The 10103-nt window shown below is 44.7% G+C and overlaps 1 protein-coding gene across 1 annotated transcript in view; it reads left to right on the top strand.

Moving 5' to 3' along the window:
* Nucleotides 1-7814, top strand: part of PDE11A (phosphodiesterase 11A) — a 380751-nt gene extending 372937 nt beyond the window's left edge. The window contains exon 20 of the mRNA XM_082689397.1: nt 6555-7814. Coding sequence (XP_082545523.1) covers nt 6555-6713 — 159 coding nt within the window. The 3' untranslated portion in view covers nt 6714-7814. The remainder of the gene's footprint in view (nt 1-6554) is intronic.
* The last annotated feature ends 2289 nt before the right edge of the window (nt 7815-10103 follow it).

Consider the following 10103-nt stretch of genomic DNA (forward strand, 5'->3'; position numbering starts at 1 on the left):
CATGATTCTCCTTTTCCGGTAGAGTCTTCCAGCACATTTATATCAAATGGGAGCCACTGAAAGGCTCAGGGTAGAGAAGTACGGGCTGGAATCTGTGGCTACAATGTGGATGGCTAATTGGATGGGGGGAGGGGAAGGCAGGCATCTCGGTATGAGAGGAACAGGTTAGAGCAGTCGGGCATCTGATGGTCATCTAAACCAGGGTTGGAGACATGGCAAGGGACTGATATGCAAAGACACCTTGGAAGCAGGATTAACAGGACCTGGTGATAAGTTTGATTGTTGGGAGGCAGGGGGCAGAGGGAGATGTCACGGATGGCTCATAGATTTCTGGGCTCAACGGTTGGATGGAGGTGATAATGTTCAGTTCCCCAAGAGAGTAAACTGAAGAGGTGCTTTGAAGGACGGTGATGAGCTCAGTTCTGGACAAGCAGTTCACTATCTCTGGCCTTCACAGAAAAGTGGAAGGCTGGCGAGCCAAATATGCTTTTTAGCCAACTGCACTGCTGCCGTGTGGCATGGAAAATTCAGGACTATGTTAGCTTGAATCTCTGGGAACCAAGAAACGTAGCAGTTCAACAATGTAAAAGTTTGGATTTCCTCCCCCAATTGGCCCCTTCTTTCTGAAGGCGCATACCCTCAGGAGAAGCCGCCTTTGTTCCTCAGAGATGCTCTGGCCAGTCATGTGAACCCAAAAGAATCTCAGGGCCTGCCACCGCTTGCATGCACTCCTGCCCCTCCCAGTGAAGGTCTGCGCAGAGATGACACCAGCTGGTCACATCATCAGTGATTTTCCATTTCAAGGTACCAACCCTCAAATGGTCTTTTTGACATTTTTCATTCAGAAAGTAATTAATCCTGGTAGTAAAGTGATCATATCTTCATAACAGGGATATTGCCTCAAACAGTTGAGATGGGCTCCAAGTCTAATTTTATATTTTATCAAAAAATTGATATTAAAGAAATACTTTATTTTTTTAAAATTTATTTGTTTGAAAGAGAGAGCGAGAGAACACAGCAGGGGGAGGGGCAGAGGGAGAGGGAGAAGCAGACTCCCCGCTGAACAAGGAGCCTGACACGGGACTCGATCCCCGGGTCCTGGGATCAAGACCTGATTGAGAGGCAGACACTTAATCCTGAGCCACTCAGGCACCCCAAGAAATACTTTAAATACATTCTTTTCCACCATATATTGTACCTCTTAGTTTCTGATTATTTCTCTTGGGTAAGGTGGGGATGAGGAAAGACAGAAAATACTAAATCTTATTGCCAGCACTCTGGAATTATATAATTCAACCATAGGAAGTGAAAACCATCTTGTCTCTTTGGCCTTTTAAAAAAATAAATGAATAGCCAGCTCAGATAACTCCCTCAAAGTGTTGTTTGTTGTTTGTTTGTTTTGTTTTTTCAAGATTTTATTTATTTGACAGAGAGGCACACAGCGAGAGAGGGAACACAAGCAGGGGGAGTGGGTGAGAGAGAAGCAGGCTTTCTGCTGAGCAGGGAGCCAGATGCAGAGCTCAATCCCAGGACCCTGGGATCATGACCTGAGCTGAAGGCAGACACTTAACAACTTAGCCACCCAGGCGCCCCAACTCCCTCATAGTTTTGAAAAGATATTAATGACAGAGTTGGACATTTCCAAGTTCAAAGACAAATGTGGTTTTAATTTGCTTGTGCACCTTTACGCCCCCTTCCAACAACAGAGTAGAGGAGTAATGAGTCTTTCTAAGAATGTGGCTTTCTCTTTGTTTATCCCTTTGTCCCACATCTGCCCCATCTATGGAGCAGTTGAGTTCTAAGAAGTGACTGCGGTCAGCTAATAAGCACACACCAGGTCAGATGACAGCTAATGTGGACAATGATGGCAGAGAGAAAGCAGGGCCAGAATCTGAATCCTAGCAGCTTGGTGAGCTGATTTTAAAAAACATGGTCTCAGGAATAATGGTAATAGGAGAGAATACTATATTCATTTCCCAGGAGGGTCATTCTGGGATTGTTTTTACAGCAGCATTCTGCAGCAGGTCAGAGCGTCCTGACCCCACTCTCAGCCACCGGCAGCTGTCTTAGCCTCACCCCTTCTTCCTGCCACTGCTCTGGGGGCAGAGGAGAGGAAGGGCTCTTGTTCCCCAGGGCCGCTGCAGTAGGAGCTACTGACACGAAGATGACAGGCCCTATTTCCACTCTCCGTAGGAGCTCACAGGATAGCCCCCAAAACAGAGCTGTTCAAAACCACGGATAAGGGACTTTCTCTGCTGGCCATGAGAGAGTGACAGAGGAAAAACATGAAACAACAGTTTACAGACAGTGGACACAGGCAGCATGCAGTACAATACTGTGATTCCTGAGAGAGGAGAACAAATGAAATGAGGCCTGCCATTGTCTTCGCTCACTGCTGGAGACAGCTTCCAGGCTGCAGCACAGGGAGGGAAACTGAGGCAGAGCCCTGCCCTCTTACTGAGCTGGGGAGGCAGAGCCCATAATCTGGGGAGGCCAAGGAGGTTGGAGTTCCCAGGGAAGAGGACCAGAGAATCTACCAGAGAGAGAGAGAGAGGGAGAGGCAGAGAGCTCCAGAGATCTGCAGAGCTGTCTTGAGTGCTCTTCATCACGTGCGTGTGGGGAGGGCTAAGGCTGAGGGGGAGAAAGAAACAGCAAATGGAACAAGTAGAACAAGGCTCAAGGCTCGCACAGGCTGGGGAGCAGTCGATGCTCCCATCAGCCAGAATGTAAGAGAAAACCCTGGAAATGTATGAGGTACCAGGTACAGTTCTCAGAAGACTATTGTCTCAGTAGTGGCCCCAGATTAACCCTAGCCTAAAGGCTGCTCTGCACCAACCTAGCAAAGCTTAAAAGCAAGCCTCAAAAGGACCAAATTATTTCCAAGTCACCTAACCACATTCCAGAACAAAACCGAAAAATGTTTAAAGAAATGCAAAAATAATAAAATAGATTAAATAAAAATCCAGTACACAACAGCATAAAATTCACAATGGCTGATATCCAGTCAAGAATTACCAGGCATGCTAAGAAGCAAGAAAACTTGGCCCATAATAATGAGGAAAAAAAAAATCAATCAATACGGACTCAGAAATGATACAGATCATGGAATCGATAGTGAAGGACATTAAGACATTTATTATGTTTTATATGTGCAGAGGGGTGGAGAAAAGATCAAGCATGATAAGCAGAGTGATGGAAGATATAAAAAAAAACAAATCAAACTTCTAGAAGTGAAAATTATGTTTTTTCAGAGGAAAATGAGAATAGATGGGATTCACAGCAGATTAAGCTCTGCAGAAGAAACTCTCAGTGTTGTAGCAATAGAAAATTAGAATTCGGTCTCTCTCCTTTCTGTACAGTCCAAGTGCTAATTTATACACAGTACATTTGGGCTCACTCAAGCATCATAGTAATGTTGTTCCACAAAGTTTTGATTTCCCTCCATCTCTGAGAGAAACCTCCAAAATGGTAAGGGAAATCAACTTAATTGAACACGCACACACATATAATGTATTGTATGTATGCATATACATGTCATACACATATTCTTTATGTGTATATATTTTCTATATGTGCTTACATATGCAGAAAAGATTTCTTGCAGGATACCCAAGAAATTGATAACTTTGATTGCCTCTAGGGAAAGAAACTAAGTGTCTGAGGCAGAGATGAAGGGAGATTTTACATTGTACCTTTTTTACCTTTTATATACATTGGACTGTGGGAATGTATTACTTATTCAAAGCATAAATAAAATATAATAAGCTGTACCTGACTGGTCACAAGGGGACTCAACAACAGAGTGAATGGAATCAGGAAACAAGTGCGTTCCTCAGCCACTGGGATGACTGGATGCCCAGGACTATGGCCCGTAGTGGGCAAGGATCCAAGGTGCTGTCTGCGGTGGGCCAGGGGGAGCTGGCATAAGCTTGGGAACCCCTGCATGAGCCAGACAGTTGCCCCAAGGGACAGTAAGCAGAACATCCAAAGTTGGGGTTTTAGGTCAGTCTCAACCCCGACCTACACTTGGAGCAGCACATGAGTCATCAGTCCTACGGTGCTCAAGCAGATTCCAGCTCAAATGGCCATTAGGTAGAAGTTACAAGGATACAAATTTCAGTTCAGTCTAAGGAATATGCTAAAATCAGAACCACCTGGAAGGTAGTGAGTTCACCATCTCTCGGCATATGTAAACACTGAGAGTCCCGGAGGAGATTCAGCATCCCTGGGCGGATCGCGCCAAGTATCTAACCTTTAGAGTCCCTTTGCATCTCTATGGAGAGCGACTAGACAGGTGTTAATTGTCCCCTCTCTCTTGTGAAGTGAAGGACAAGTCAGACAGGACTTGCAAACAAGTAGCACTTGCACAGAACTCATCAGGCTTCACTCACTGATGAGAAGATTTTAGGACTATCCAAGTCTTTCTGAAAAGTAGGAGCAATACCCTTACTGATGGCACAGGATGGGACTTCTGCTACCTTAGCCTAGACCAGCACCTGCCAGGGAAAACGATATTCTACTATGACAATTCCGTGTTTAATTGAAGAGACTGTGAAAGAGAAGGACTTCCGAGAAATATGTTCTGCTCCCCCCAACCCTGGAAATTTTTTTTTTTTTATTCACCGCAAAGGTAGCAAGAGAGAGAACAAAGAGCTAGATAAAGGAAAGAAATCTCCATTTGGGGCTAAGCCAAATAAACTTAAATGGTTTAAGGAATAAATTGGTGGAGTAATTCGAATCATGGGCAGGTGCTATGAATGTAATTTAGTAAATGCTCGGGAACCTGCCAAGGAAGAGAAAAATGTGTTGTTTTTGAGATCATTTCCCAGCAGCTTCATAAAAGAAAACTGATTACAGGAATTTAATAAGTAAAACAGAGCCAGAAATATAGTAATCAAATGAGTTTTTAATTACATTTCAGGCAGAAAAAAATTCCAATTTGTGCTCCTGGGATTAAAAAAAAATAAGTTCTAGAGAAATGCTTTTGTAGCAGGAAAATAACATAAACACTAATTTCCATAGGAATTATACTAGTCAGTTTAATTAAAAGGCTTGATCAGAGTGAAGAGGAGCCAGTGCCAAACTATACTAAATAAAACCATGGCATTCGTTGTTACCCCCACGCTATTGTCCAAATAAAACACTGTGCATCGAGCAGAAAGCAATAAGCTGCATTTTTCTCACAAAAATAAAGGGGATTTTGATCACTACCTGAGTTATTACGTCGCTATGTTTTATTTTCATATGGAATGGCTTATAAATCTAATTTAGAATTGAATGGTGGCTGGTGTGATAAAGACTGCTTTCAAGAGAGAGAATATGCTCCGTTTAAGAGACATCCATGTGGAAAAAAAAAAAAAAGAGAGAGAGACATCTGTGTGAAGGGACCCCATTTTAGCCAGGTTGGAGGGCTCACGGCTCAGTAGGATCCCTGGTTACTTCTGGGCTTTTCAACACTCACTTAACTAACATCCAGTTGCATTTAACCCCTATCCTGGAGTAGGGGCTATCTGAGGAGATAGATCAGATCTAATTGTTGATTTGCAGTCGTGGTAGGGAGGGACGAAGGGCTAGTCTTTCCTCCTTTGGGAGGCTTTACTGTGACCACCCCCTAACCACACATCCTGCTTGAAGAAGGCTGTTCTGGAGGTTTGCTGACATTGCAGTGGCTTTGTTTCCCCTGGGAAAGAGGGGACATACCCGCAAGGTGTCTCCATGGAGTGAGGGGATCATCTGTGGCCTCAACATGAAGACCCAAAGCATTGGACAGGAACACTCCCTTTCCATGGGCTAACACCCCCACAGCTCCTCCTTGATCCTTGTTTTATTCATTGCTTTGTTCCATGACAGAGGCCATCCATGTTTTGTAAAGTTGGAAGGTTAGACCATTAGGGAGTAGGGGACCCTTGTTTTTTTTTTTTTTTTTTTTCCTTTAATAACAAAATTGAGTAAAGGAGAATATATTTAGGATAGTCTCCTGCAAGTAGGATCCTGAATCCTGGGTTGGCCTCCAGCCTCAGCCTGTGTCCTCGTCCCTCCTCCCCTCTGCGGCACCCGGCCCTCACCTCCCCATTCCTGTCTCCCTTCTTGCGCATCCATCTCCATGTGCGCATCCACATCTGTACATTTAGCGCAGCTCCCAGATCCTCAGCGTGAAAAACGAGCACCTTTTCTTCTTTCAGGATGTTGCCTGGCCTTTCTTATTCAGGTGAGTCCACCCAGAACCATCCGTGGTGAAGCAAATGGAAGGTATATCTTGGTCAAAACTGAAGTTTATGGTCTATTGAGATCTGGAGGTCTCCGTGGCAGACAACAATAGACATATTAGTAATGTGTGAGCTGGATATTTTGTGCCTTGCCTTGTCTGGGTTCTATTAATGTAACACAATGGTGTCACATGCATATTTGCTTCTTGTAAATAGCTCTTGTTTACCAAAATAATTATCACCTCTTATCTCTTACAGCCAGTTTCCATTGTCCTCAACAATGAAAGCTGGAAAATCATGTCAGTGACTCGGGTTCTTCTCCTCTACCTGTTTTTTGTTTTATTTCAGGCGTTGGTGAAGGTCAATGTGAAACTGAAGCCGATGCTGGATTCCGTGGCCGCGAACAGAAGAAAGTGGGAAGAGCTGCACCAGAAAAGGCTGCTGGCGTCTGCGGCCTCTCCGTCCTCCTCCAGCCTCACGCTGGCCGCAGAGGCAGACAGAAACTAACCATCCAGCTTCGCTGCCATGGCAAAATGACTGTGTCCTGACAGGCTGGCTTTGTCCAGTCCATAGCATCCCTTTGTTGCTTTTAGCTCCTGCGGACAGAGTCTCAGTTTGCGTGGGGAAGCATGCCTGGGCTTTTACCTTGAAGTGCAGTTAGCACAATAGGAGGAATGGAGCAGCAGGTGGGGAGGGAGAGCCGCCCGGGGGGCCTCAGCTTTCCCTGCGAGCATCCAGGGGCTGAGCCTGAGACAGGGCCGCTGGGCAGAGGAGCCAGGACCTGAGCACAGCCAGCCGTGGTCCTTCCCAACCCAGGGAGCCCGGAGCAGTGAGGACACCCTTAGCGCTGCTTCACTTCCTAGCTCACCCTTCATTGGTTACAGGCTAAGCAAGGCCTGCCTTTGCATCCCCTCCTGAGCCCTCTTTTGTCCCCAGAATCCCACTTTGTATTCTGTAGCGGTATCTTATTTTTATCCTAAAGCTTTATAATGTTGGATCAGAGCCTTTAGAATTGCCCAAGAGATAAACTCTATAATTGCCTCCTTAAGAGATAAACTATAGTATTCTTTAAAAAAAAAAAACAATCATTTCTAGTTTTCCCCTAAAAAGGCCCATAGTAGGGAGACAACAGATGTGTTTGTGTCACTGGTGTTTATACAACATTCATAACACTGCATTGGGATTGTGGTCACCTTTTTCAGTTTTTTAAAATTAAACCTTCGTTGTAGACCAAGCCTTCTCCCAGAAGGAAAGGGGTAATAGATTTAATTAAAGGAGGGATGAAAGGAAGTCCATAGCTGGATTTACTACAAGAAACACATGAGTACTTGGGAACTATTCCCAATAGCAGAGACATTTTATGGACATAGAAACACGGAGAATGATCAGTGACTACCCTGAGTTCTCGTAGGGATAAATTTTTGTATACCATGTAAGGTTCCCACCAACACCAACCTAAAGCCAAATGCAGTGGTCCCCAATTTTTTATTTTTCCTTAAGTGTAAGAAATAATGCTTGAAAAGTGAAGAGATAACAGTCTGGCCTGAAGACAAATACATATTGTCTAGGAAACTAAGTTTATAATTAAAATAAACAATATTAAATCAATGCAATGACCCCAAAACTCCTTTGCTCCCCATTATACCCGAGACATTGAGGTAATAGCTTCTGCTATAGACATTGAAAATAGCTTCTTCCATGCTGTCTCGACTCCTTCAGGTGAGGAACAAAGCGGGGGCGGAGTTTGATTCATCCAAAGAACACTGGACTAGAAGCTAGACTTCCTACCCTGGCTTTGGCAGGATTGATTGGGTGACTGTTGACAAGTAACCTAACTTCTCCCAGCCTGTTTCATTTGTCAAATGAGATTACATTAGGAAAGGATTCTCAGACATATTTTAACCTCAGAACTCTTTGTGCAAATAAATCTTACAAGGAATGCCCAAGATATAAAACATTTAATAGCTGAAATTCTCTGTTTGAAGCCAGGTTGGGGGATCCAGAACCCCTGTAAATTCTCTTCTTTTTGATTACACATGATGTGGTCCATAAAGGAGCTCTGAGGAGTTGGAAGATCCCTGGACTAGATGTACCTTGAAGTCCGTTCCAGCTCTGGAAAATCCTAAGTTCACCATTTTTGTTCTTGTTGTTGCTGGTCAATATCAGTTACTAACTTGACTCCTCAAGAATTAAAGAAATAGGGGCTGTGTTCCTCAAAGAGCATGGTTTCCCCCGGAGAACACAACAGATATTCCGGCAATGTTTAAAGAATGGGTAAATGAAGGTATCAAAATGGGAGGGAAGAGCATGTATCAATGGGGAAGACAGGATTCTTTTTTTTTTTTTTTAAGATTTTATTTATTTATTTGACAGAGAGAGAGATCACAAGTAAGCAGAGAGGCAGGCAGAGAGGGGGGAAGCAGGCTCCCTGCCAAGCAGAGAGCTGGATGTAGGGCTCGATTCCAGGACCCCAAGATCACGACCTGAGCCAAAGGCAGAGGCTTAACCCACTGAGCCACCCAGGGGCCCCAGCGTAAGATTCTTTATGGCAAGAATGAAAGCAACAGAAAATGATAAAGCAGGCAAAGGGGGGGGGCAACAAAGATGAGGATGAGAAACAAAAGACACCCAAACAAGAAAAGATGCCGAGGCAGCTGGTAAGAGGACCGCCAAAGGCAAAGTAAACGTCAATCCAAACAAAGAAAAATGGCGCTTCGAACCACCCCCCCCACCCAAATGAGGATGCAGAATCCCGCCATCAATTGCTTAGAAAAGAGAGACACTGGAGGGGGGTTTGGCCAAAGACAGAAGGAGGGAGTGGGAGCCTAAACAATAAGGTTCCTAGCTTGCCTTCACAGCTGCCTCTGCAGGGAAGACTGGGGGAACCGGGGGAGAAAATGAGTGCAGGGGAAATTGCCTCTGCAGAGCAGGTAAGAGGACGTTGTTCAGATTTATGGATTTTATTAAGCCAGTTTTCTGAATCACTCTGCTATAAAGGAAAATAGCTTCTGCCATGCTGTCTCGCCTCCTTCAGGTGAGGAACAAAGCGGGGGGCGGAGTTGGGGACAGACCCTGGTCCGGCGGCTGCAGGCTGCAGCTCAGAAGCACTCCAGGTGTTTTCAGCTATTGCCACATCGTGTTTATATCACAAACGGGAATTGAAAATCAGTCCACGTGAGGCAGAGACAAACCCACATCTGTTATCATCCCCAGCAATAAATAAATAAAGAGCCCCGACAGACGGATGCCAGTCTATCTAGAGCAAAATTTTAAAGCATGTGCTTTATGATAAAACTAGACCCAGGGTCCGACGGAGACTGCAAGCGGCTGGGGGTACTGTGGCCGACCCGAACGTTGATGCTACATATTGCTAAGGGGAACATAATTTATAGCACAAACCCTACGGCTTCCACGAAGGTTGAGCTTTCCTCTCATTTTCTTGCCTTTTTATTGGCTTCACTGCACGGTTGCCAATAGCAACAGCCACTGGTAGCAAGGGGAGTTCAACACCATCGCAATCTGCCATACACTGGAGCCCTGACAATGTCAACCATCAATCAAGTAGCTGTTTGTAATTGCCTCCATCTATTTTTCCTGTCTCGAGGTATCTTTCCTATTGTGGGTCAAAATTCGGGAACTGCTGACTAATGCCATCGGTCTGTTCCTCAGAGACCATGAAGCAGTGGAAAAGGACAGCAGCACCCTCCCTGTGCAACCCCCCGGGGTGAGAGGTTGAACACTTGCAAGTTGGAGATATTTTTAATCCCTTTTCTAAATAATGCATAATTTTCCAAGACTGTGAGGTATGTGTGGTTATCTATATACTCTGCTTTTCTGCAAAACACAGAAATTCTCTCAGACTGTATTATCAGTGTTTATTTCCTACTGGAAGAAGGC

This window comes from Mustela nivalis (genome assembly GCF_964662115.1).
Source record: "Mustela nivalis genome assembly, chromosome: 11".
NCBI lineage: Eukaryota > Metazoa > Chordata > Mammalia > Carnivora > Mustelidae > Mustela > Mustela nivalis.